The sequence below is a fragment of the Oncorhynchus gorbuscha genome, linkage group LG12, assembly GCF_021184085.1.
Source record: "Oncorhynchus gorbuscha isolate QuinsamMale2020 ecotype Even-year linkage group LG12, OgorEven_v1.0, whole genome shotgun sequence".
Classification (NCBI taxonomy): Eukaryota; Metazoa; Chordata; class Actinopteri; order Salmoniformes; family Salmonidae; genus Oncorhynchus; species Oncorhynchus gorbuscha.
This window is the reverse complement of record NC_060184.1, coordinates 39272495-39300478: the sequence shown is the minus strand read 5'-3', so window position 1 is coordinate 39300478 and position 27984 is coordinate 39272495. Positions and strand designations below refer to the sequence as shown.

General features: G+C 44.6%; 1 protein-coding gene across 6 annotated transcripts in view; it reads left to right on the top strand.

The window, feature by feature from the left end:
- LOC123990995 (1-phosphatidylinositol 4,5-bisphosphate phosphodiesterase beta-4-like) overlaps positions 1-27984 on the top strand; it is a 176327-nt gene that overhangs the window by 120555 nt on the left and 27788 nt on the right. For all 6 annotated transcript variants that reach the window (XM_046292085.1, XM_046292082.1, XM_046292080.1 and 3 more), the window contains 16 exons: positions 5729-5809; positions 8131-8190; positions 12117-12260; positions 14442-14521; positions 14782-14835; positions 14928-15009; positions 15176-15276; positions 17156-17213; positions 18511-18619; positions 18962-19172; positions 19254-19347; positions 19638-19717; positions 19872-19956; positions 20183-20273; positions 20446-20541; positions 21448-21599. In XM_046292085.1, coding sequence (XP_046148041.1) covers positions 5729-5809; positions 8131-8190; positions 12117-12260; positions 14442-14521; positions 14782-14835; positions 14928-15009; positions 15176-15276; positions 17156-17213; positions 18511-18619; positions 18962-19172; positions 19254-19347; positions 19638-19717; positions 19872-19956; positions 20183-20273; positions 20446-20541; positions 21448-21599 — 1578 coding nt within the window. The remainder of the gene's footprint in view (positions 1-5728; positions 5810-8130; positions 8191-12116; positions 12261-14441; positions 14522-14781; positions 14836-14927; positions 15010-15175; positions 15277-17155; positions 17214-18510; positions 18620-18961; positions 19173-19253; positions 19348-19637; positions 19718-19871; positions 19957-20182; positions 20274-20445; positions 20542-21447; positions 21600-27984) is intronic.

Genomic DNA, 27984 nt, shown 5'->3' with positions numbered 1-27984 from the left:
CGCGTGCTACGGGTGGGTGTTGCAATCGTGACCAGTGAACTGAGATAAGGCGGAGCTTTACCTAGCATGGACTTGTAGATGACCTGGAGCCAGTGGGTCTGGCGACGAATATGTAGCTTTGGCCAGCCGACTAGAGCATACAGGTCGCAGTGGTGGGTGGTATAAGGTGCTTTAGTAACAAAACGGATGGCACTGTGATAAACTGCTTCCAGTTTGCTGAGTAGAGTGTTGGAAGCTATTTTGTATATGACATCGCCGAAGTCGAGGATCGGTAGGATAGTCAGTTTTACTAGGGTAAGTTTGGCGGCGTGAGTGAAGGAGGCTTTGTTGCGGAATAGAAAGCAGACTCTAGATTTGATTTTAGATTGGAGATGTTTGATATGAGTCTGGAAGGAGAGTTTACAGTCTAGCCAGACACCTAGGTTCTTATAGATGTCCACATATTCTAGGTCGGAACCATCCAGGGTGGTGATGCTAGTCGGGTGTGCGGGTGCAGGCAGCGAATGGTTGAAAAGCATGCATTTGGTTTTACTAGCGTTTAAGAGCAGTTGGAGGCCACGGAAGGAGTGTTGTATGGCATTGAAGCTCGTTTTGGAGGTTAGATAGCACAGTGTCCAAGGACGGGTCGGAAGTATACAGAATGGTGTCGTCTGCGTAGAGGTGGATCAGGGAATTGCCTGCAGCAAGAGCAACATCATTGATATATACAGAGAAAAGAGTCGGCCCGAGAATTGAACCCTGTGGCACCCCCTTAGAGACTGCCAGAGGACCAGACAGCATGCCCTCTGATTTGACACACTGAACTCTGTCTGCAAAGTAGTTGGTGAACCAGGCAAGGCAGTCATCAGAAAAACCGACAGAGTCGAAAGCCTTGGCACGGTCGCTGAAGACGGCTGCACAGTACTGTCTTTTATCGATGATATCGTTTAGTACCTTGAGCGTGGCTGAGGTGCACCCGCTTTCTAAGACCTTAGATAGGCAGGGCAGGATGGATATAGGTCTGTAACAGTTTGGGTCCAGGGTGTCTCCCCCTTTGAAGAGGGGGATGACTGCGGCAGCTTTCCCAATCCTTGGGGATCTCAGATGATGTGAAAGAGAGGTTTGAACATGCTGGTAATAGGGGTTGCGACAATGGCGGCGGATAGTTTCAGAAATAGAGGGTCCAGATTGTCAAGCCCAGCTGATTTGTACGGGTCCAGGTTTTGCAACTTTTTCAGAACATCTGCTATCTGGATTTGGGTAAAGGAGAACCTGGAGAGGCTTGGGCGAATAGCTGCGGGGGGGGGGGCTGTTGGCCGAGGTTGGAGTAGCCAGGAGGAAGGCATGGCCAGCCGTTGAGAAATGCTTGTTGAAGTTTTCGATAATCATGGATTTATCGGTGGTGACCGTGTTGCCTAGCCTCAGTGCAGTGGGCAGCTGGGAGGAGGTGCTCTTGCTCTCCATGGACTTCAGTGTCCCAGAACTTTTTGGAGTTAGAGCTAAAGGATGCAAATTTCTGCCTGAAGAAGCTGGCCTTAGCTTTCCTGACTGACTGTGTGTATTGGTTCCTGACTTCCCTGAACAGTTGCATATTGCGGGGACTATTCGATGCTATTGCAGTCCGCCACAGGATGTTTTTGTGCTGGTCGAGGGCAGTCAGGTCTGGAGTGAACCAAGGGCTATATCTGTTCTTAGTTCTGCATTTTTTGAAGCATGCCGGGGTGTTAAGCATATCCCAGTTTAGGTCACCTAACAGAACAAACTCTGAAGCTAGATGGGGGGCGATCAATTCACAAATGGTGTCCAGGGCACAGCTGGGGGCTGAGGGGGGTCGGTAGCAGGCGGCAACAGTGAGAGACTTATTTCTGGAGAGAGTCATTTTTAAAATTAGTAGTTCAAACTGTTTGGGTATGGACCTGGAAAGTATGACATTACTTTGCAGGCGATCTCTGCAGTGGACTGCAACTCCTCCCCCTTTGGCAGTCCTATCTTGATGGAAAATGTTATAGTTGAGTACGGAAATCTAGTACGCAATTTATGGTGGCCTTCCTGAGCCAGGATTCAGACACGGCAAGAACATCAGGGTTAGCAGAGTGTGCTAAAGCAGTGAGTAAAACAAACTTAGGGAGGAGGCTTCTGATGTTGACATGCATGAAACCAAGGCTTTTTCGATCACAGAAGGCAACAAATGAGGGTGCCTGGGGACATGCAGGGCCTAGGTTTACCTCCACATCACCCTACTCCAGAGGAGGAGTAGGATGCGGCTAAAGGCAATCAAAACTGGTCGCCTAGAGCGTTGGGGACAAAGAATAAAAGGAGCAGATTTCTGGGCGTGGTAGAATAGATTCAGGGCATAATGCGCAGACAGGGGTATGGTGGGGTGCGGGTACAGCAGAGGTAAGCCCAGGCACTGGGTGATGATAAGAGAGGTTGTATCTCTGGACATGCTGGTTGTAATGGGTGAGGTCACCGCATGTGTGGGAGGTGGAACAAAGTAGGTATCAGAGGTGTGAGGAGTGGAACTAGGGGCTCCATTGTAAACAAGGCATATTGACATTTGAGAGAGACATACAGCAAGGCATACAGTAATCGCAGGTGTTGATTGGGAGAGCTAGCTAAAACAGTAGGTGAGACAACTACAGCTAATCAGCTAGCACGACAACAGAAGGTAAAATGGCGTTCACTAGGCAGAGAGGGTCGGATTAACTACACACAGAGCCTGAGTGCGGCTGGGGCCGACAGATAAAACATAAACAAGCAGAATGGAGTATCGTGATTAATGGACAGTCCAGCAGGCATCAGCTATGTAGCCAAGTGATCACAATGTACATAAATACAAAAGCCTACAGGTCAAAGTATAGTTAATATGCATATTGGCTACAGCCTCATGTCTAAACCAATGTAGCCAAACTTTAATGAGACTTTTTATTACATAAATATAGGCTAAAGGCCAGTCATGTTTGACAAATATAATGAAAGATAATTTCCATTCACGTCTTTTGATTTTTTTTTGTCGACATACTCGAGGCGCGGTTCTTTCAGATCGAATGGTCAAAAAAGATCAGAGAGTGAAGGACCGTGTCTGTTATGCACCCACATCATCACCCACCTTGAACCTGAGCTGAGACGGTCAGCATTTTAAATGGTTTAACCAGAAATGGAATTGTTTAAAACCTGGACGTTTTATGTCATTTTCTTGCTAATTGCATATGGGAACATTCCCACATAGCCTATACAGCCATATGCGCATTGCTGAGTTTATAATATGAAGAAATAAAACGTCAACATTTTAAAGCTTTTGGATCTGTAGTCCCAGAACTGTCCCAGAGGCTGTTTTGAACCGTATACATATTTTGTCATCGCCCTTCATTTCGAGTCCTGGGGGTATTTATTTGGTTAAGTATTTGGTTCTAATTGTAATTCTTTGATATTTTGTAGGCTACCGAGCGTGACCAACCATCCTCCATGAGAGCCTTAAAAGGGGCAGTGTTGTATTTTGAGACAGGAAGTCAACAGGCAGAGTGTAGCCTACATTTGTTGTCTGATTCTCTATGGTCAAAAAAGATTGTAATGCATTTTATTTTGTAAAGTGGTTCCTTGAGTCATACAATGAGGTAAACATGGTGTTATAAACATGGTGTTATAAACTTTATTTATTTTTTATTTTTTTGGGACAAGTGACTTTAGCTTTTGGACAGGTAAAACATCAGTCCTACTTGTCCAAAGGATAAATGGCTAAAAAAGTTAATGTCAAGCCCTGTACTTAAGACACACACACACACACACACACACACACACACACACACACACACACACACACACACACACACACACACACACACACACACACACACACACACACACACACACACACACACACACACACACACACACACACACACACACACACACACACACACACATCTAGCAGAGCTCCACTGCACGCTGAGAGAGGAATGTACTTATGAGAGTGGTGAGTCAGACAAGCAGGGGTCACCCTCTCTTATCAATGCAGCCAAATATATGACTCCCACATGCACTCCCTGCCCCACACCATCCAAGGAGTGTGTGTTGGGGGGGGGGTTGGCCATTCCAGCCAGGTTACATCTTAGAATGAAGAAGTACCCAGCCTAATATTGTAGATACTATCTATAAAATATGTCTTTACAAGGCGAATACAACTGAAGCTCAGTTTACACCAAGCTGGATTTTTGTTGATTTCCAATGTCACTGAATGTCAGGACTGTTAGTTATAAGGCTGGGATCTGATTTATTTAACGTTTTATTTAACTAGGCTAGTCAGTTAAGAACAAATTCTTATTTAAAATGACGGCCTACCCAGGCCAAACCCTCCCCTAATTCGGACAGCGCTGGCACAGTATATGCATGAACTAACAGCCATATTTCTGGTGTCGAGCAGCACATGTGCCTCTCTAAGTTTCTTCCTAGGCCCCCGCCTTTCTAGGGACTTTTCCCAAGCCACTGTGCTTCTGCATTGCTTGCTCTTTGGGGATTCTAGGCTGGGTTTCTGTACAGCACTTTGTGACATCTGCCGATTTAAAAAGGGATTTATGAAATACATTTGATTGATTGATTGATTGAACTGAAGGCTTACCATAATCTCACTGAAACAACACATGCTGCAGTGTTGTCACTCACTGTTTCCTTTAGCTCTGTAACGACCCTCTACTCGGTCTCTCTCTTACACACACGTGGGCGCTCACTCAGAATGCGGCAGACAAATGGACGGACTACGGGAATGTAATCCAAATGACTTTGCTGTTACTCTGTTGCCAGCCCACCCCATACTTACTCCCTCTCGGGTCTCTCTCGCTTTCACACAGCAAACACACACACACACAAGGCCTCCAGTCAGAGCCTGGGACTATATTTATCTCCCTCCCCACCTTATGAGCCTCGCCGTCTGGCCCGCTGACAGACTGCTGCCCCCCCAGCGCCTGAAGCAAACCTGGCTGTTTGACAAATAACCGCCTCATGAATTTGGAACTGGGAGGTTTAGCACATTAAGTAGACCGTAAATAAACCACAACTCTATCCTTTAAATTAGGGGATTGAATTAGTAGGCGAGGAACTATTTCTCGAAAGAAGTTATACCTTCCGACGCTTGCTCTGACGCAACGGTTTATTAGAAAGTCTCCAATGTCACAGTAAACGTGTAACAGGAAGTGGAAGACTAGATTTAGCCAGGATAATTGATCTTTTATCATATATCCAGGAGGCCAGTGAGTGTTGCCTGCCACGTTATTCAGGGTATGTCCGGTCACCAAGGTAGCCGTCGGTTGGTGTGTGGGGTTACCAAGACACCGTTTGCATTCGACAGTTCATGACCTTCACATTTATATGTGTTTTGTCTTTGTCCTAGCGTTATGTCCTCCTGTCCTGCACACACAGGGTGTAGGTGTGTGTTCTCCTTGCACGTGTGTGTGTGTGTGTGTGTGTGTGTGTGTGTGTGTGTGTGTGTGTGTGTGTGTGTGTGTGTGTGTGTGTGTGTGTGTGTGTGTGTGTGTGTGTGTGTGTGTGTGTGTGTGTGTGTGTGTGTGTGTGTGTGTGTGTGTGTGTGTGTGTGTGTTACATCTTTAAAAATGAATTATCGATGCTTGCTGTTTATCTTGTGGCGTAAGTCGTGTGTGTACTAGCGAGGTAACGGGAGTGGGTGTGTAATGTCCTCGCACATCAAATGAAACCTCTGATTGGCTCTCGAATTCAAAATGCTTCTGTCTTCTCGCAGGACCCGTTTCTGTTTGAGCCCAACTGTCTGGTCAAAGTGGACGAGTTTGGCTTCTTCATCACGTGGAAAAGCGACGGAAAGGTACAGTCTCTCAACCAGATCTGTGTATATAAAAAGGCTTCGTTCTCATCCTCTTACTCAGTGCCCTGTCTTTTGTGCTCTGAGTGTATTCAGAGAGAGAAAAGAAAGACATCCATCTCCTCGACCCTCACGACTTTACCGTTGCAGCCACAGGGCCAAGTCATAATTGGGGTGACGGTAGCGTGACTAAGGGCAGTGGTACTTGAAGTGGCCAAGGTAACAGAGGAGACGAGAGTTAGTCACTTGTTCCATTGTTCCCACCACCGTTAATACACTATTGATTGAGTTTCAAGGGCTGGAGCAGTGAAAGCTGAGGGTAGTTGGTGAAATATAGCCTGCTGCTTGCTGCTCATTGCCCTTAATATCTTAGACTAGGTACAGCTACAGGTAACTGCCAAAATAAATGAAAACAGCAACTTGCTAAGGAGTTGTGCCACCAGAACAGCTTCAATGTGCCTTGGCATAGATTCTACAAGTGTCTTGAACTCTATTGGAGGGATGTGACACCATTTTTCCATGAGAAATTCAATCATTTGGTGTTTTGTTGATGGCGGGGGGGAAACGGTGCCTTAGGCGCCGCTCCAGAATCTTCCATAAGTGTTCTGTTGGGTCAGAGAGTTGAGCAGTCTTCGTCACTGAAGCTTCTGCCAAACTTTATTCAGAGAGGGTAAAGAAAGACAATGGTATAGAATGGACTTTATTCAGAGAGGGTAAAGAAAGACAATGGTATAGAATGGACTTTATTCAGAGAGGGTAAAGAAAGACAATGGTATAGAATGACTTTATTCAGAGAGGGAAAAGACAGACAATGGTATAGAATGGACTTTATTCAGAGAGGGAAAAGACAGACAATGGTATAGAATGGACTTTATGCAGAGAGGGAAAAGACAGACAGTGGTATAGAATGGACTTTATTCAGAGAGGGTAAAGAAAGACCATGGTATAGAATGGACTTTATTCAGAGAGGGAAAAGACAGACAATGGTATAGAATGGACTGTATTCAGAGAGGGAAAAGACAGACAATGGTATAGCATGGACTTTATTCAGAGAGGGAAAAGACAGACAATGGTATAGAATGGACTTTATGCAGAGAGGGAAAAGACAGACAATGGTATAGAATGGACTTTATTCAGAGAGGGAAAAGACAGACAATGGTATAGAATGGACTTTATGCAGAGAGGGAAAAGAAAGACAATGGTATAGAATGGACTTTATTCAGAGAGGGTAAAGAAAGACAATGGTATAGAATGGACTTTATTCAGAGAGGGAAAAGACAGACAATGGTATAGAATGGACTTTATGCAGAGAGGGAAAAGAAAGACAATGGTATAGAATGGACTTTATTCAGAGAGGGTAAAGAAAGACAATGGTATAGAATGGACTTAATTCAGAGAGGGAAAAGACAGACAATGGTATAGAATGGACTTTATTCAGAGAGGGAAAAGACAGACAATGGTATAGCATGGACTTTATTCAGAGAGGGTAAAGAAAGACAATGGTATAGAATGGACTTTATTCAGAGAGGGAACAGGAAAGACTGAAAGCTATTCAGCATAGGATACTCCTGTATGAAAAAGTCAAGAGGATAGAATGCCGTCTCTGATGGCTTATAGGCGATTCGACTGCAGTCTCCTTTTCCAATGGTACGTTCTTGCAAGTCAGTCAACTCAATGCGCATGGACGAAAGGAACTGCTTGAGACAGAACTTGACTTAGCCAAGGTGACTCTGAGACGGTTGCATCAAATGAACCCTCCCCATAGAGGAGAGAGAGGCCCATATCCTCGCTGAAAATGGACTTTAGCATTCATCAAACACTTCAGCAACAACACATAAAGCAGGGGTGGCCTGTACCCTACTCCTGAGTGTTCTTTTGTTCCAACCCTGCTGTAACACACCTGATTCTGTCAATGAGGAGGGGTTGGCTGCTCATGTTAGAAGGTAATGCTGGTTGGAGAGGAAGGGCTTTGTTATCCGTCATACTGTTGGGATTCATCCGTTGTGTAAGAGGATAGCAGGATATTCCTCCACGCTGATCGTATTACTGTCTCGCTCTCTGTCTCTCTCTGGGTTATTGTATTTATCGCTGCGACATGGGGGCATGTAGGCAGATGTCATTTCAAACAGCCGTAACTGGCCACTAGCAGCATACCATATGTCTATGGAGCTTCTGGGGCAGACAGGCAGGACGTTACTGTAATCCAACTAAGCTAGGTGAGGTTTGGGGAGTGGGATGGAATTTGTCTTTTTTTGTTTGGCATTGACAAGATCAATTTTACTCCCTCTGTCTCTCTCTCTTTCTCTCTCTCTCTCTCTCTACAGGAGGGCCAGGTTCTAGAATGTTCTCTGATCAACAGTATTCGAGTCGGAGCCGTGCCAAGGGTGAGCACCTTTTAAAACCCAGTTTCCTCCGTTAGTCCCTACCTTCCTCCATCCATCTTTCAAATACCCTTCTCACCCGCTCCTCTCCATCCATCTCCTCGCCCTCACGACTTTACCGTTCCAGCCACAGGGCCAAGTCATAATTGGGGTGACGGTAGCGTGACTAAGGGCAGTGGTACTTGACGTGGCCAAGGCAACAGAACAGAACAGAAGAGAGTTAGTCACTTGTTCCATTGTTCCCACCACCGTTAATACACTATTGATTGAGTTGGAGCAGTGAAAGCTGAGGGTAGTTGGTGAAATATAGCCTGCTGCTCGTTGCCCTTCATATCTTAGACCAGGTACAGCTACAGGTAACTGGCGAAATAAAGGAAACATCAACATAGTGTCTTAATAAGGTATTGGGCCCACTGCAGCTTCAATGTGCCTTGGCATAGATTCTACAAGATTCTACACTCTTTTTACCCAAGTGTTTTACTTTATCTTGGCAATGACCTGTACGTTCAAACGACATGAAATATGTCATACTGATTCTAACCCTCCAGGTTTGTATCTAAAGTGAGTTATTTAGCCTTGGATGTTGTTTCTTATCTGCGAGGGATACTGTAACAATGCCTTTTACAATGTAGTTTGTGAGTTAGTTGCCTCAATAAAACAATGATTTCCAACAGACAAAAAAAGCTATTGAACACTCTTTGATGGAAACAAATGCATTTTAGGCTAATTGGCTGTTCCGTGTCCCTGAACGTGTTTTTCTGCTTTCTTTAAACAGAAGGGACTTCATGAAAATACAGCAAACATTAACCACAGAGTATTCCTTTCATGAACACCAGGGCTGATCACACACACACACACACACACACACACACACACACACACACACACACACACACACACACACACACACACACACACACACACACACACACACACACACACACACACACACACACACACACACACACACACACACACACACACACACACACACACACACAACACTCGCACACAAAAACACAACTATGTTTAACTATACTTGTGAAGACAATTGATTCCCATTCAAAATCCAACTTTCCCTAACCCTAACCTTAACCATAAACACCAACTCCTAACCTTAACCTTAAACTTAACCCCTAACCCTAAATCTAACCCCAAACCTAACCTCACTTCTAAGAATTTGTGTTGGTTTACTATTCTTGTGAAGACTTTCTGGTACTCACAAGTATAGTAAAATGTGCACACACACACGCGCACACACACACACACACACACACACACACACACACACACACACACACACACACACACACACACACACACACACACACACACACACACACACACACACACACACACACACACACACACACACACACACACACACACACACACACACAGCTACTCCTTCTATTACATATGGACTCCCTCAATAATTCTGTGGTCGTGTCCTGCTGCAGTGTAATGTTTGGCATCATGCGAGCGACATGAATTAGGGAAGGCCCTGGGGTCCTGAGGGAGTACCAATACGGATGCCTGACTATAATAAAGGTGTGCAAATACTCAAACATCTGAAAAGACTCGTTGGTGTGTGTGCACGGATCAGTGCACGGATCACAAGGTAGCGTGTGTATTGTTGACAGAGCGGGAGGTCCTCTACGTCTGAGACAGTGTATGCGACTGCGTCTGTGCATGGCGTACGTGTGGTGTGTGTAAGGCTGTGTCCCTCCCCCCTCCCTGTCTGTGTTTGGTAAGGTTAGGCGTTCTTCTTGGTAAACAACAGACAAAAGAGCAACTCATCTCATGGCTGATCTCGGTCGGATTGCTAACACGATTACACAATCGCACAGCTATCGCCGCTAACTCGATGAACAAAGAAAGAAGAATCACGTTGAGGCTATTTGGCTGTATTCGCTTTAATGAACAGAGGCTGGCTTTGCAGAATGAATCGTCTGTTGCTTTCCAACTGATTCAATCACACAACAGTTATTCTGCTTGTTCTCGATAGTTCAAAGGATAACGCAAGAAGGGGAATCCTCAACTAATAAATGTTACATAGGAAAGTTATCTAACTTTCTGTCTGAGACGGATGAAATGGTTCAAAGAATGTCACGTTTTGAAATGACTTGATAAGATTCTGTTTGGTCTTTAATACGTACAGTTGAGGTCGGAAGTTTACATACACTTAGGTTGGAGTCATTAAAACTCGTTTTTAAACCACTCCACAAATTTCTTGTTAACAAACTATAGTTTTGGCAAGTCGGTTAGGACATCTACTTTGTGCATGACACAAGTAATTTTTTCAACAATTGTTTACAGACAGATTATTTCACTTATAATTAACTGTATCACAATTCCAGTGGGTCAGATGTTTACATACACTAAGTTGACTGTGCCTTTAAACAGCTTGGAAAATTCCAGAAAATGTCATGGCTTTAGAAGCTTCTAATAGGCTAATTGACATCATTTGAGTCAATTGGAGGTATACCTGTGGATGTATTTGAAGGCCTACCTTCAAACTCAGTGCCTCTTTGCTTGACATCATGGGAATATCAAAATAAATCAGCCAAGACCTCAGAGAAGAAATTGTAGACCTCCAGTTCATCCTTGGGAGCAATTTTCAAACTCCTGAAGTACCATGTACCATGTTCATCTGTACAAACAATAGTACGCAAGTATAAACACCATGGAACCACGCAGCGTCATAAGGAGACGCGTTCTGTCTCCTAGAGATGAACGTACTTTGGTATGAAAAGTGCAAATAAATCCCAGAACAACAGCAAAGGACCTTGTGAAGATGCTGGAGGAAACAGGTACAAAAGTATCTATATATCCACAGTAAAACGAGTCCTATATCGACATAACCTGAAAGGCCGCTCAGCAAGGAAGAAGCCACTGCTCCAAAACCGCCATGAAAAAGCCAGACTACGGTTTGCAACTGCACATGGGGACAAAGAGTGTACTTTTTGGAGAAATGTCCTCTGGTCTGATGAAACAAAACTAGAACTGTTTGGCCATAATGACCATCGTTATGTTTGGAGTAAAATGGGGGAGGCTTGCAAGCTGAAGAACACCATCCCAACCGTGAAGCATGGGGGTGGCAGCATCATGTTGTGGTGCTTTGCTGCAGGAAGGACTGGTGCACTTCACAAACGAGATGGCATCATGAGGATGGAGAAGTATGTGGATATATTGAAGCAACATCTCAAGAATGTCAGTCAGGAAGTGAAAGCTTGGTCACAAATGGGTCTTCCAAATGGACAATGACCCCAAGCATACTTCCAAAGCTGTGGCAAAATGGCTTAAGGACAACAAAGTCAAGGTATTGGAGTGGCCATCACAAAGCCCTGACCTCAATCCCATAGAACATTTGTGGGCAGAACTGAAAAAGCATGTGTAAGCATGGAGGCCTACCAACCCGACTCAGAAATGTTTGACCCAAGTTCAACAATTTAAAGGCAATGCTACCAAATACTAATTGAGTGTATGTAAACTTCTGACCCACTGGGAATGTGATGAAGGAAATGAAAGCTGAAATAAATCATTCTCTCTACTATTATTCGGACATTTGGCATTCTTATAATAAAGTGGTGATCCTAACTGACCTAAGACAGGGAATTTTACTAGGATTAAATGTCAGGAATTGTGAAAAACTGAGTTTAAATGTATTTGGCTAAGGTGCATGTAAACTTCTGAATTCAACTGTATCCCTCTCCTTCTCTCTCTGCCTCTCCCTCTCGCTCTCCCTCTTCCCCCTCTCCCTCTGCCTCTCCCTCTTCCCTCTCTCCCCTCTCTCTCCCTCTTCCCCCTCTCTCTCTCCCTCTCTCTCTCCCTCTCTCTCCCTCTTCCCTCTCCCTCTCTCTCCCTCTCCCCTCTCCCTCTCCCCCCTCTCTCTCCCTCTTCCCTCTCCCTCTCCCCTCTCTCTCTAGGACCCTAAGATTCTGTCTTCGTTCGAGGCAGCGGGGAAGAAAGAGGAGGAGCTGGAGGGATGTGTCATCTGTGTCTGTAGTGGGACCGACCTCGTCAACCTCTCCTTCATGTACATGGTGGCTGACAGCCCAGACACAGCTCGGGTAAATACACAACGTTAACATCATGTTATGACAGCATTGTTACAACGTTCATACGACATCCATACCGCATTACACGCTGCGACTGATCCATTAAAACTGGCACAGGGCTCATGCAACACTATTACAACATGAATATAACGTTACTCAACTCTAACAGAGCCCGTCAAACCCCTACTGTTGCACATGTTGGTAGTGAATCCAGACAATGCTAGGGTAATGCCGTCACGCAGCCAGGGTGTCTCTCTGTCCCTCTCGCTCTCGTCCCTCTTTCCCCGCTAGCCCTTGCAGGGGTCATCATGCTAAACATTGCACTCTGGTGGTGACATGGAAAGCTGTGGCTAGTGTTAGAAGAAATGTGTTAGAAGAAATGGGAAGATTGGAGTTCCCAGTCAGCTGGGAGCAGAAGACACCTTTTAATTGTCTGATTACTGAAGAAGTGAACCGATGTATCAGTGAACAGATGACGCTGAATTGTTTGATGTGGTTGTTCTAGTTGGATTCCTGATAAGACGTATATAAGAGACGGAGCGAGAGATACCGGGGGGGGGGGGTTGGTTAACGTGGGGTTTATGCCAAATGAATGATAATAAACTACCTAGAGTTGCCATCACCAGCTGAACGTGAAGGTCACCCACACACCCACACACTAGCACACGCTCATTCATGCTACCTTGTTCTCTTGCTCTCTCATATACAGACACCAAACACACACACACACACACTAACACACCATCTCACACACTCAGCAGGTTAGTTGCAGCAGACCTGAAGAGCTGACACAGTCGTTCACATCAGCACAGCCTGTGAACAATGCACTTTATGCGCACACACGTAGCCCAGAGACAAAGCGGCAACGCTGCCTCACGTATTAAGGGTAATGTCCGTTGAAAGAGATGGGAGCCGGACAAGATGTGTTATAGAGAGGAAGAGAGAGAGCGAGGCGAGGGAGATCTGAAATCAACGGTGTTTACACACACACACACACACACACACAGGCAGGATGGCTGTGTGCATACATCTGCATCTGCTGTTTGGTCGTGGCTGCTTTGAAATGAAACAGAGAGAGGAAATTAGACAAACACTGTGAGCGAGGAGAGAACACACACACACATAGACACAGTGAAACCGGATACGCTGTGAGTAAGTAAACGTCCGGACACGCGCGTGTGTGTGCATTGTGTAAGTTCACTACATGGCCTAAAGTATGTGGACACTTGCTCGTCAAACGTTTCCTTCCAAAGGAGGGAGTTGGTCCCTCCTTTGCTGCTATTACAGCCGCCACCCTTGTGGGAAGTCGTTCCACTAGATGTTGGCACATTGCTGTGGGGACTTGCTTCCATTCAGCCACAAGAGCATTATTGAAGTTTGGCGATAAGGCCTGGCTCGCTCTGTGCAGGCCAGTCAAGTTCTTCCAAAACCGATCTCTAGAAACCATTTCTGTATGGACCTCGCTTTGTGCACGGGGCCATTGTCATGTTGAAGCAGGAAAAGGCCTTCCCAAACTGTTGACCCAAAATTGAAAGCACAGAATCGTCTATGATGTCATTGTATGTTGTAGCTTTAAGATTTCCCTTCACTGGAACTAAGAAGCCTAGCCCGAACCATGAAAAACAGCATACAATGCGCATGGTGATTTTAGGCTTGTGTGCGGCTGCTCAGCCATGGAAACCCATTTCATGAAGCTCCCGACGAACAGCTCTTGTGCTGACGTGTGCTTCCAAAGGCAGTTTGGAACTCAATAGTGAGTGTTACGATATTTACACAATATGCGCTTCAGCACTCGCCGTTCCCGTTCTGTGAGCTTGTGTGTCCTACCACTTTGCGGCTGAGCCGTTGTTGCTCCTAGATGTTTCCACCTCACAAAAACGCCACTTAAAGTTGACCGAGGCAGCCCTAGCAGGACAGAAATCTGATGAGCAGACTTGTTGGAAAGGTAGCATCCTATGACTGTGCCATGTTGAAAGTCACTGAGCTCTTCAGTAAGGCCATTCTGCTGCCATTGTTTAGCTATGGAGATTGCATGGCTGTGTGCTCTATTTTATACACCTGTGAGCAACGGGTGTGGATGAAATAGCTGGATCCCCTCATTTGAAGGTGTGTCCACATACTTTTGGATATATCGTCTATGTATGTGTGAACGCTTGTGTTTGTTTCTTTCTTTCTTTCTCTGTTTGTTTGCAGAAGTGGACGGAGGGTTTGAGGTCAGTGATCCACAATTTCAGAGCCAATAACGTCTGTCCTATGACCTGCCTCAAGAAACAGTGAGTAGACACCCATTCAAAAGCCTATTTTCCTTAACCCCTAAACCTAACTCGAACCCTTAACCCCTAACTCCTAACCGTAATAGTAACCCTAAACCTAACCCCTAAGCCTAAAATTGACTTTTTCCTTGTAGGGACCGGCTAAATGCCCCCCCACTTGTCTGAATTTTCCTTGTTTTACTAGAGAACCCCCCCCCCCCCCCCCAAAGACACACACACACCTCAATATGTGTCGTCTCTCCTCTTCTTTCTTTTTTTAGTTGGATGAGGATGTGCTTTCTGACCAATGTGAACGGCCAGATCCCAGTGAGAACGTAAGAGACACTTCGGTTGGTAGTGACATTTATCAGTCATTTGAGTTCATCCAATGGGCGTTGTGACGACGGCTGACCTCGCTCTGTTTCAGCATCACACGGACATTTGCGTCTGGGAAAACGGAGAAAGGAATCTTCCAGGCTCTGAAGGAACTGGGGCTGCCTAGCGGGAAGGTAAATAGGATGCTTTGCACGGTTCCCCCTTTTTTTGCTGTGATTCTGTCCGTCGGATCTCCCTTTCCGTCTTCACAATGATGGCGTGAGAACACCCGCTGTGTACACCGTGTGCCACTCTGTTCCTCCCCTGGTGTAAACACGTGTAAACCGTTCTCTCCCTCAGAACGATGAGATAGAACACGCAGCGTTCCCCTTCGACATCTTCTATGCCCTGACTCAGAAGATCTGCCCTCGTACTGACATCGAGGAGCTCTTCAAGAAAATGTGAGTGGTCACCAACTCCACTCCCCCAGACCTCTTCTGCTTGCTGTAGTCTCCTCTCTCCATGATCTAACCTTGCGCTACTCTAGGAAGCTAGCGGCGCCATAAATGCTAGCCACGTCTGAGTGTACAGTAAGGGTAGGAGTAGCAAGGTCTTACACTGGTTGAGAAGACATCTTGTCAACGTCAAAACTGGTTGTAAATATGTGTTTTCAACCAGTTTTGCTCACTGGTCAGGCGTATACAGCACAACATCTATATAGCATTGATACATCTGTATAGCAGTGATACTTGTAGTGAAGAGGTATTTAGTAACAGTATGGGTTGATAACTGTAGTGTGTATATACTGTTTATGTGAATGACAGGAGAGAGTGTTGTTCTACGGTGCATTCAGAAAGTATTCAGACTCCTTTAAAAACAAATTGTTACGTTACAGCCTTATTCTGAAATGGATGAAATAGAAAAATGTCCTCATCAATATACACACAACAACCCACAATGACAAAGCTTATTTACATAAGTATTCAGACCCTTTGCTATGAGGCTCGAAATTGAGCTTTTTTTAGTTCAAGTTGATTGGACATGATTTGGAAAGGCACGGTCTATATAAGCACCCACAGTTGACAGTGCATGTCAGAGCAGTGACCAAGAACCCGATGGTCACTCTGACAGAGCTCCAGAGTTCCACTGTGGAGATGAGAGAACCTTCCAGAAGGACAACCATCTCTGCTGCACTCCACCAATCAGGCCTTTATGGTAGAGTGGCCAGACGGAAGCCACTCCTCAGTAAAAGGCACTTGACAGCCCACTTGGAGTTTGCCGAAAGGCACTTAAAGGACTCTCAGACCATGAGAAACAAGATTCTCTGGTCTGATGAAACCAAGATTGAAGTCTTTGGCCTGTATGCCAAGTGTTACGTCTGGAGGAAACCTGGCACCATCCCTATGGTGAAGCATGGTGGTGGCAGCATCATGCTGTGGGAATGTTTTTCAGCAGCAGGGACTGGGAGACTAGTCAGGATTGAGGGAAAGATGAACAGAGCAAAGTACAGAGAGATCCTTGATGAAAACCTGCTCCAGAGCTCTCAGGAGCTCTGAGTGGGGCACAGGTTCATCTTCCAACAGGACAATGACCCTAAGCACACAGCCAAGACAATGCAGGAGTGGCTTCGGGACAAGTCTCTGAATGTCCTTGGAGTTATCCAGCCAGAACCCAATCGAACATCTCTGGAGAGACCTGAAAATAACTGTGCAGTGACACTCCCCATCCAACCTGACAGAGCTTGAGAGGATCTGCAGACAAGAATGGGAGAAAGTCCCCAAATACTGGTGTGTCAAGCTTCATACCCAAGAAGACTCGAGGCTGTAATCGCTGCCAAAAGTGCTCCAACAAAGTACTGAGTAAAGGGTCTGAATGTGATATTACTTTTTTTTTATACATTTGCAAACGATGTTAAATGTTTTATATGCTTTGTCATTATGTGGTATTTTGTGTAGATTAATGAGGATTCTCTTTTTTTGCCCCTCCATTTTAGAACAAGGCTGTAACGTAACAAAATGTGGGAAAAGTCGAGTGCTCTGAATGCTGAATGTCTGTTGGTGCTTTGTTTGAGAGATCAAATTTCTTAGACGGCCTACAGCTGCTCTACTAATAACCCCCGGACAACCTAATCTGCTTAATCAGGGACACATTAACACGTTTCTTTTAAATCAACTCAACGGTTATTAAATGTTTGACCAGTGGTGATGTTAACATGTTTCTAGAATGTTCTTATGAAAGTGTAACATGACAGTGCTCTATTTTGACCCTTTCTAGTTACTGACTGACTGAGAGGGTTTTAAGAATCCTAACATTTTCTCTTTCTAATGAATTCCTTTGCAGCAATGGGGACAAAAGTGATTTTTTAAACGTAGACCAGTTAGTCAGCTTTCTGAATGAAGTAAGCTCTTTATCATTCATTAACTTCACTGTGTGACTGCTTGACCCCCTCCCCTCTCACCTGGCACAGGGTAGAAGTTGCCCTTAGGCACAGATCTAGGATCAGTTCGCATTTGGGGGGGATAACAATGCAAGACTGACCTTAAATCATTGTCTAGGGACAATTTCATCCTGACCCTCTAAGCTGCACGCCCCCCCCCCTCGCATACTTGTGACTGATTGTGTAACCCTGGCGACCTGGGGTGGGAGGGGCTCCCTGTTCGGCCATCTTTGCCTGTTCCTTGCTGCCTGTTTGTCTGTCTCTGCTTTGGCTGAAAAACATTCCTGCTTCCACTTCTACCTTCTGTACGTGTGCCTGCTTCTCTTTCTCTGTGTGTGTTGTCATGTGTCTCGTCTTGTAAGACTACACCCGCTAGCTCCCTACTTCTGACGAACACACACACACACACACACACACACACACACACACACACACACACACACACACACACACACACACACACACACACACACACACACACACACACACACACACACCTCTTCTCCCCACCTCATTGCAGTCGCTCTGTACCAGTAACTGGCTTTTTGGTTTTCATTGTCACTTGTCAAGACCCACAAATAAAAGATGTGTTTGTACCGGATAGTACTATATCCATTGTCACTGTGTCAGTGTAAGGTGTCAACCCGCATTTTGTGTGTGTGTGTGTGTGTGTGTGTGTGTGTGTGTGTGTGTGTGTGTGTGTGTGTGTGTGTGTGTGTGTGTGTGTGTGTGTGTGTGTGTGTGTGTGTGTGTGTGTGTGTGTGTGTGTGTGTGTGTGTGTGTGTGTGTGTGTGTGTGTGTGTGTGTGTGTGTGTGTGTGTTTTAATTGCTGTCTCTTGCCATAATGGTCCCGATCCTAACCTGAGAAATTGAACAGAGGTGGTTCGTTAAAGCAACCCGCTCATGATATGTAGTTAACCCTTGAGTAAGACCTGAAAACTGGCGTTAGCTTCACGAGCTAATTAGATCAGCGGGATAAAATAGTTTTATGGCACCCAGAAGACACCTGGGTTCAACTCAGTTGGTCACATGACTCGTGCACGTCAAGTTTCTCGACAGTAGCTTAAAACCATAAACGCGTTTCTGCGAAGTTTTGCCGAAGTCAGGCATGAGTATTCATGGGTAGATCTGCGCAGAAGCTCAAGTTCCATGCACATTTCTCAAGTTAGGACTGGGTCACAATGTTCTTAGTGTGCAGTGACGTGTGTGTGTGTGCGCTTGTGAGTGAGACGGTATTCTGTGTCATTGCGTTCTCCAGAACCAGCGCGACCCGCGGCTCAATGAGATCCTGTTCCCCTTCTACGACCCAAAACGAGCCATGCAGATCATCGAGAAGTACGAGAGAGACCCCGACCTCAAGAAGAAAGGTGAGAGAGTGGGATGGCTGGAGAGTGAGAGAGAGAGGGAAGAGCACTGCTGCCCTCTTCTGGTGAATAACAAAAGAGCACACCGCCCTCATACTAATGTACCCACATGTTGGTTGTGTGAGAGTTGAGGAAAAAAGTTGAAGAGTGTATGTTAAACAGACACTCTTAGACACTCGCTTACTCCCGCCTCCCCCTCCCCCTCTGCTCCTCCCCCTCCTCTCCCCTCCCCCTCTGCTCCTCCCCCTCCTCTCCTCTCCCCTCCCCCTCTGCTCCTCCCCCTCCTCTCCCCTCCCCTCTGCTCCTCCCCCTCATCTCCCCTCCCCCTCTGCTCCTCTCCCCCAGGCCGTATGTCCAGCGATGGCTTCTGCAGGTACCTGATGTCAGATGAGAATGCCCCGGTGTTCCTGGACTGTCTGGAGCTGTACCAGGACATGGAACAGCCGCTGGCCCACTACTTCATTGCCTCGTCCCACAACACCTACCTGAACGGGAGGCAGTTCGGAGGGAAGTCCTCCGTGGAGATGTACAGACAGGTGCTGCTCTCCGGCTGCAGGTAGGGGTGGAGAGGGTGTGTGTGTGTGTGTGTGTGTGTGTTTTATATAGTGTGTGTAAACTGTTTTTGTATTTGTGTCAGGTGTGTAGAGCTGGACTGCTGGGATGGGAAAGGAGAAGACCAGGAGCCTATCATCACTCATGGCAAGGCCATGTGTACTGACATCCTCTTCAAGGTACATACACAGACTCATGCATGCACGCACGCACACACTCACATTCACACACACTCACTCCAAGAATGGAGACGGTTAGTCAGAATGTTGTGTTCATTACGTATGGCAAGTCTGCCCTCTTGTGTTGATAGATTGATACTGCATCTGATCGCAGCTCCATTCGAAAGTTACACTGTAGTTATTGATCAGACACTCGCATCCAGAGAGACTTATAAGGAGAATGATCAGTAATGGATCAATGGGCGATTTTCAACGTCAATCCCCATGTTGTTGTTTCTCCCGTCATAAAGGATGTGATCTCAGCCATCAGGGAAACTGCCTTTGTGACGTCTGAGTATCCCGTGATCCTGTCATTTGAAAACCACTGCAGGTAGGATTTCGTAGTGATCCAGAATATTTTTTGACAACTTTGCACATGGCAATGTTATCATTCATTCCTGTGCATCTGATCGAAATGACATGTAACTATTATTGCATTTGATTTAATGGCGACAACAACAACAACAGAATCCTGTGTGTTTCAGTAAACCCCAGCAGTATAAGATGGCTCGTTATTGTGAGGAGATCTTTGGAGAATACCTGCTGAGGCATCCCCTTGAGGGATTCCCTGTGAGTCCACCTTCTAGCACACTATATATCTATACCTGTCTGTTTCCTATCTACAGTGTCCATATCTGTATCTGTACCGTGTCTGACAGTTGAGGATGACTGGACATGGTAAACAATGTAGATGTCATATTTCCATGCTACAGAAAATGAACCATTTACTGCAAATGTCTTGTCTTTTTTTTTTTTACAACAACAAAATAAACGTAATGTTTGCTGTTGTTGCCAGGTTGAGGCGGGTCGTCCCTTGCCTTCTCCCAACGATCTCAAACGCAAAATCCTCATCAAAAACAAACGCTTGAAACCCGAGGTGGAACAGAGTACGTTGACAGCGACAGTCTCGTCTTTCACATGACTGTTAACTTCATGCAAAGATTCATTTTGTATCCCTTAGTTTCACGCAGATGTCACTACTGAGTCATTCTGCATGTTGTTTTTGGATTGACTTACACTATGCTGAGTTGTGTTGTTGCGTGTGTGTGTGTTCTGCAGAGCAGTTAGAGTCTTTTAAGAAGCACATGGAGGCAGGAGAGACCAACACACCAGCCATCTTACTAGGAGCAGAGACAGAGGAAGATGTGGAGAACGGTGAGTGAGTGAGTGAGTGAGTGAGTGAGTGAGTGAGTGAGTGAGTGAGTGAGTGAGTGAGTGAGTGAGTGAGTGAGTGAGTGAGTGAGTGAGTGAGTGAGTGAGTGTGTGTGTGTGTGCAGATATTTACATGTGTGTATGCCTGTTCTCCTTTATGTGCTGGTGTGTGGTCACTTTGGATGCTGAGATATTCAGGCAATTATGAGTCGGTGTCTCTTTGACCTGTGTTGTTCCTGTACTATCTAGAACCTGAAGGGTTCTTCGGCTGTCCCCATAGGAGAGAACCTTTTGAAGAACCCTTTTTGGTTCCAGGTAGAATCCTTTTGGTTCCAGGTAGAAACCTCTCGGGTTCTATGTAGAGCCCGTTCCACTGAGTTTTTTTTTACATGGAACCCAAAGGGGTTCTACCTGGAACCAAAAGGATTTTTCCTGTGGAGACAGCTGAAGAACCATTTTGGAACCCTTCTTTTCTAAGAGTGTAGACGTAAGCTGCCGCTTAGGAAGTCAACGGGGGTCTCAGCTTGCCGTTGGTTAGGATAGCAGAAAGACACAGCGTGCAATTTTGAAATGTGTTAGTGCATCAGCAGCATTTCTCTTGTTATGTCAGTCACTGACAGTCACTCAATTAGCCCACGTCAGCTAACGTTTTATAGATTGTAAGCTATTTTTTTTCAGCCTTGCCAGCTATCTAAACCTTCTAGTAATCATGGTTGAATTACTGACCAGGCACGAACCCAGTGGGCCTGACCTCCAGGGTGCCCCCATTCAGATATTATATGAACGTGACATGAGTCGTGGCAGAATGTGGAGAATTGCAGGACATTCACTTTTAAAGCTTCACAAACAGGGGGGCCTGTTTTGAACGGCGTGTGTTTGGAGGGTAACAGTGTGTTCCTGTATCTGTAGCTCTAGGTGACGTGAAGGATGTGATTCCTGACTTGAAGACGTGTACATCAGAGGAACCGAGTGAAGAGAACAGCCTCAGCACCAGCGTCAGTGTCAGCGACAGTGTGAACAAAGACGGAGAGGAGAGGGAGAGGGACAACAGCATCAAAAAGGTAGGCATTTTGTGAAAATAATTTGTGTTTTTTTTTAGCTAAGACTTTGTAACCTATGACCCCCCCCAAAAAAGAGTCTCTGTGTTCAGTTGTGTGTTCAGGTGATGACTGAGATACATTATGTACACGTGGTGTAGATATACTGGAGTATATACTGGTCTGTAGTACAGTGCCTACGTAACGTAATCACAGCCCTTGACTTTTCCACTATCCGTTGTGTTACAAAGTGGATTTAATTGTAAGTGTCAACAATCTACACAAAATACTCTGTAATGTCAAAGTGGAAGAATTGTTTATTTAATTAATGGCTAATGAAGCACTAATATATTGATTAGATAAGTATTCAAGGCCCTGAGTCAATAAATGTTAGAATCACCTTTGGCAGTGATTACAGCTGTGAGTCTTTCTGGGTAAATATCTGAAGAACCTTGCAAACCTGTGTTGTACAACACATGATTCTTTTTTACATTCTTCAAGCTCTGTCGAGTTGGTTGTTGATCATTGCTGGACAGCCATTTTCATGTCTTGCTATAGATTATCAAGCAGATTTAAGTCAAATCTGTAACCAGGCCACTCGGGAACATTCAATGTCATCTTGGTAAGTAACTCCAGTTTATACGCTGCGGTTCAAAAGTTTGGGGTCACTTAGAAATGCCCTTGTTTTTGAAAGAAAATCAACTTTTTTGTCCATTAAAATAACATCAAGTTGATCAGAAATACAGTGTAGACATTGTTAATGTTGTAAAATGACTGTTGTAGCTGGAAACAATTTTTTTATGGAATATCTACATAGGCGTACAGAGGCCCATTATCAGCAACCATCACTCCTGTGTTCCAATGGCACTTTGTGTTAGCTAATCCAAGTTTATCATTTTATAAAGCTAGTTGATCATAAGAAAAACCTTTTGCAATGATGTTAGCACAGCTGAAAACTGTTGTTCTGATTAAAGAAGCAACAAAACTGTCCTTCTACTAGTTGAGTATCTGCAGCATCAGCATTTGTGGGTTCGTTTACAGGCTCAAAATGGCCAGAAACAAAACTTTCTTTCTGAAACTCGTCAAGTCTATTCTTGTTCTGAGAAATGAAGGCTATTCCATGGTAGAAATTGCCAAGAAACTGAAGATCTCATACAACACTGTGTACTACTCCCTTCACAGAACAGCGCAAACTGGCTCTAACGAGAATAGAAAGAGGAGTGGGAGGCGCCGGTGCCCAACTGAGCAAGAGGACAAGTACATTAGAGTGTCTAGTTTGAGAAACAGATGCCTCACAAGTCCTCAACTAGGAGCTTCATTAAATAGTACCCGCAAAACACCAGTCTCAACGTCAGCAGTGAAGAGGCGACTCCGTGATGCTGGCCTTCTAGGCAGAGTTGCAAAGAAAAAGCCATATCTCAGACTGGCTAATAAAAATAAAAAATTAAGATGGGCTAAAGATCACAGACACTGTACAAAGGAACATTTGTGAGATGCATAAAAAATGAAAAGATGCTTTTCAGATGCTGAAAAGATCTGTCATGTGATGGTCTGGGGGTGCTTTGGTGGTGGTAAAGTGGGAGATTTGTACAGGGTAAAATGGATCTTGAAGAAGGAAGGCTATCACTCAATTTGGCAATGCCATGCCATACCCTGTGGACGGCACTTAATTGGAGACAATTTCCTCCTACAACAGGACAATGATCCACAGCACAGCTCCAAACTATGCAAGAACTATTTAGGGAAGAAGCAGTCAGCTGGTATTTTGTCTATAATGGAGTAACAAAACTAAGGAGATGATTGTGGACTTTAGGAAACAGCAGAGGGAACATCCCCCTATCCACATCGATGGAACAGTAGTGGAGAGGGTAGCAAGTTTTAAGTTCCTCGACATACACATCACAGACAAACTGAATTGGTCCACCCACACAGACAGCATCGTGAAGAAGACGCAGCAGCGCCTCTTCAACCTCAGGAGGCTGAAGAAATTCGGCTTGTCACCAAAAGCACTCACAAACTTCTACAGATGCACAATCGAGAGCATCCTGGCGGGCTGTATCACCGCCTGGTACGGCAACTGCTCCGCCCACAACCGTAAGGCTCTCCAGAGGGTAGTGAGGTCTGCACAACGCATCACCGGGGGCAAACTACCTGCCCTCCAGGACACCTACACCACCCGATGTTACAGGAAGGCCATAAAGATCATCAAGGACAACAACCACCCGAGCCACTGCCTGTTCACCCCGCTATCATCCAGAAGGCGAGGTCAGTACAGGTGCATCAAAGCTGGGACCGAGAGACTGATCAACAGCTTCTATCTCAAGGCCATCAGACTGTTAAACAGCCACCACTCACATTGAGTGGCTGCTGCCAACACACTGACTCAACTCCAGCCACTTTAATAATGGGAATTGATGGGAAATTATGTAAAATATATCACTAGACACTTTAAACAAAGCTACCTAATATAATGTTTACATACCCTACATTATTCATCTCATATGTATACGTATATACTGTACTCTATATCATCTACTGCATCTTTATGTAATACATGTATCACTAGCCACTTTAACTATGCCACTTTGTTTACATACTCATCTCATATGTATATAATGCACTCAATACCATCTACTGTATCTTGCCTATGCCGCTCTGTACCATCACTCATTCATATATCTTTATGTACATATTCTTTATCCCCTTACACTTGTGTGTATAAGACAGTAGTTTTGGAATTGTTAGTTAGATTACTTGTTGGTTATTACTGCATTGTCCGAACTAGAAGCACAAGCATTTCGCTACACTCGCATTAACATCTGCTAAACATGTGTATGTGACAAATCAAATTTGATTTGATTTGAGTGGCCAGCACAGTCACCGGATCTCAACCCTATTGAGCTGTTGCAGGAGTATGGTATGTAAGAAGTGACCATCAAGCCAAATTAATTTGTGGGAGGTGCTTCAGGAAGCATGGGGGTGAAATCTCTTCAGATGACCTTAACAAATCGACAACTAGAATGCCAAAGGTCTGCAAGGCTGTAATTGCTACAAATGGAGGATTATGTGACGAACGCAAAGTTTGAAGGACAATTATTATTTCAGTTAAAAATCATTATTTATAACCTTGCCAACATCTTGACTATATTTCCTATTCATTTTGCAACTCATTTCATGTAAGGACATTTCTAAGTGACCCAAACTTTTGAACAGTATTTGGCCAAGCATTACAGGTTATTGTCCTGCTGAAAGGTGGATTTGTCTCCCAGTGTCTGGTGGAAAGCAGACTGAACCAGGTTTTCTTCTAGGATTTTTCCTGTGCTTATCTCCATTCTGTTTCTTTTTATCCTAAACCTCTCTTGTCTTTGCAGATGACAAGCATACCCATAGCATGATACAGCCACCACCATGCTTGAAAATATGAAGTGTGATACTCAGGGATGTGTTGGATTTGCCCCAAACATAATGCTTTGTATTCAGGACATAAATGTAATTTCTTTGCCACATTGTTTTGCAGTGTTACTTTAGTGCCTTGTTGCAAACAGGATGATTTGGAATATTTTTATTCTGTACAGGCTTCCTTCTTTTCACTCTGTCAGTTATTTGTAAAATATATACAGTACCAGTAAAAAGTTTGGACACACCTACCCATTCAAGGGTTTTTCTTTATTTTTACTATTTTATACATTGAAGAATGAAATAGCACATAATGTAGTAACCAAAAAAGTGTAAAACAAATCAAAAATATATTTTCTATTTGAGATTCTTCAAAGTAGCCACCCATTGCCTTGAGCTTTGCTCACTCTTGGTATTCTCTCAACCAGCTTCATGAGGTAGTCACCTGGATTGCATTTCAATTAACAGGTGTCCCTTCCTAAAAGTTAATTTGTGGAATTTCTTTCCTTAATGTGCTTGAGCCAATCAGTTGTGTTGTGACAAGGTATGGGTGGTATACAGAAGATAGCTCTATTTGTTTAAAAAAGTCCATATTATGGCAAGAACAGCTCAAATAAGCAAAGATAAACGACAGTCCACCATTACTTTAAGACATGAAGGTAGGTCAATCGAGTGCGGTCGCAAAAACCATCAAGCGCTATGATGAAACTGGCTCTCATGAGGACCGCCACAGGAAAGGAAGACCCAGAGTTACCTCTGCTGCAGAGGATAAGTTCATTAGAGTTACCAGCCTCAGAAATTGCAGCCCAAATAAATGCTAAGTAACAGACACATATCAACATCAACTGTTCAGAGGGGACTGTGTGAATCAGGCGTTCATGGTCGAATTGCTGCAAAGAAACCACTATTAAAGGGACACCAATAAGAAAAAGACACTTGCTTGGGCCAAGAAACATGAGAAATGGACATTAGACCAGTGGAAATCTGTCCTTTGAGATTTTTAGTTCGAGGCGCAGAGTAGGAAAACGGATTATCTCTGCATCTGTGGGCCCCACCGTGAAGCATGGAAGAGGAGGTGTGATGGTGTGGTGGGTGCTTTGCTGGTGACACTGTCTGCAATTTATTTCGAATTCAAGCCTCATTTGTACTGTATATACAGTGGAGCAAAAAAAGTATTTAGTCAGCCACCAATTGTGCAAGTTCCCCCACTTAAAAATATGAGGGAGGCCTGTAATTATCATCATAGGTACACTTCAACTATGACAGACAAAATGAGAAAAGAACATTGTAGGATTTTTTTATGAATTTATTTGCAAATTATGGTGGAAAATAAGTATGTGGTCACCTACAAACAAGCAAGATTTCTGGCTCTCACAGACCTGTAACTTCTTCTTTAAGAGGCTCCTCTGTCCTCCACTCGTTAACTGTATTAATGGCACCTGTTTTAACTTGTTAACAGTATAACAGACACCTGTCCACAACGTCAAACAGTCACACTCCAAACTCCATGATGGACAAGACCAAAGAGCTGTCAAAGGACGCCAGAAACAAAATTGTAGACCTGCACCAGGATGGGAAGACTGAATCTGCATTAGGTGAGCAGCTTGGTTTGAAGAAATCAACTGTGGGAGCAAATATTAGGAAATGGAAGACATACAAGACCACTGATAATCTCCCTCTCACCCCGTGGGGTCAAAATGATCACGGTGAGCAAAAGTCCCAGAACCACATGGGGGGACCTAGTGAATGACCTGCAGAGAGCTGGGACCAAAGTAACAAAGCCTACCATCAGTAACACACTACGCCGCCAGGGACTCAAATCCTGCAGTGCCAGACGTGTCCCCCTGCTTAAGCCAGTACATGTCCAGGCCCGTCTGAAGTTTACTAGAGAGCATTTGGATGATCCAGAAGAAGATTGGGAGAATGTCATATGGTCAAATGAAACCAAAATATAACTTTTTGGTAAAAACTCAACTCGTCGTGTTTGGAGGACAAAGAGTTGCATCCAAAGAACACCATACCTACTGTGAAGCATGGGGGTGGAAACATCATGCTTTGGGGATGTTTTTCTGCAAAGGGACCAGGACGACTGATCCGTGTAAAGGAAAGAATGAATGGGGCCATGTATCGTGAGATTTTGAGTGAAAACCTCCTTCCATCAGCAAGGGCATTGAAGATGAAACGTGGCTGGGTCTTTCAGCATGACAATGATCCCAAACACATCGCCCGGGCAACGAAGGAGTGGCTTCGTAAGAAGCATTTCAAGGTCCTGGAGATGCCTAGCCAGTCTCCAGATCTCAAACCCCATAGAAAATCTTTGGAGGTAGTTGAAAGTCCGTGTTGCCCAGCAACAGCCCCAAAACATCACTGCTCTAGAGGAGATCTGCATGGAGGAATGGGCCAAAAATACCAGCAACAGTGTTTGAAAACCTTGTGAAGACTTACAGAAAACGTTTGACCTCTGTCATTGCCAACAAAGGGTATATCACAAAGTATTGAGATAAACTTTTGTTATTGACCAAATACTTATTTTCCACCATAATTCGCAAATTAATTCATTAAATATCCTACAATGTGATTTTCTGGAATTTTTTCTTCTCATTTTGTCTGTCATAGTTGAAGTGTACCTATGATGAAAATTACAGGCCTCTCTCATCTTTAAGTGGGAGAACTTGCACAATTGGTGGCTGACTAAATACTTTTTTGCCCCACTGTATATATATTTTCGTATCCACTTTGACGTTATGGGGTATTAACTGTAGTTCGGTGACACAAAATCTAAATGGAATAAATGTTATATTAACACAACAAAACCTGGAAAAGTCAAGGGATGTGAATACTTTCTTTATCTTTAAGCAATAAGGCCCGAAGGGGTGTGGTATATTAGATAATATGCCACGGCTGTTCTTACGCACGACGCAAGGTGGCAGCCCTTCACCGTGGTACGTTGGCCATATATACCACCAACCCCAAGGTGCCTTATTGCTATGATAAACTGGTTACTAGCATAAAT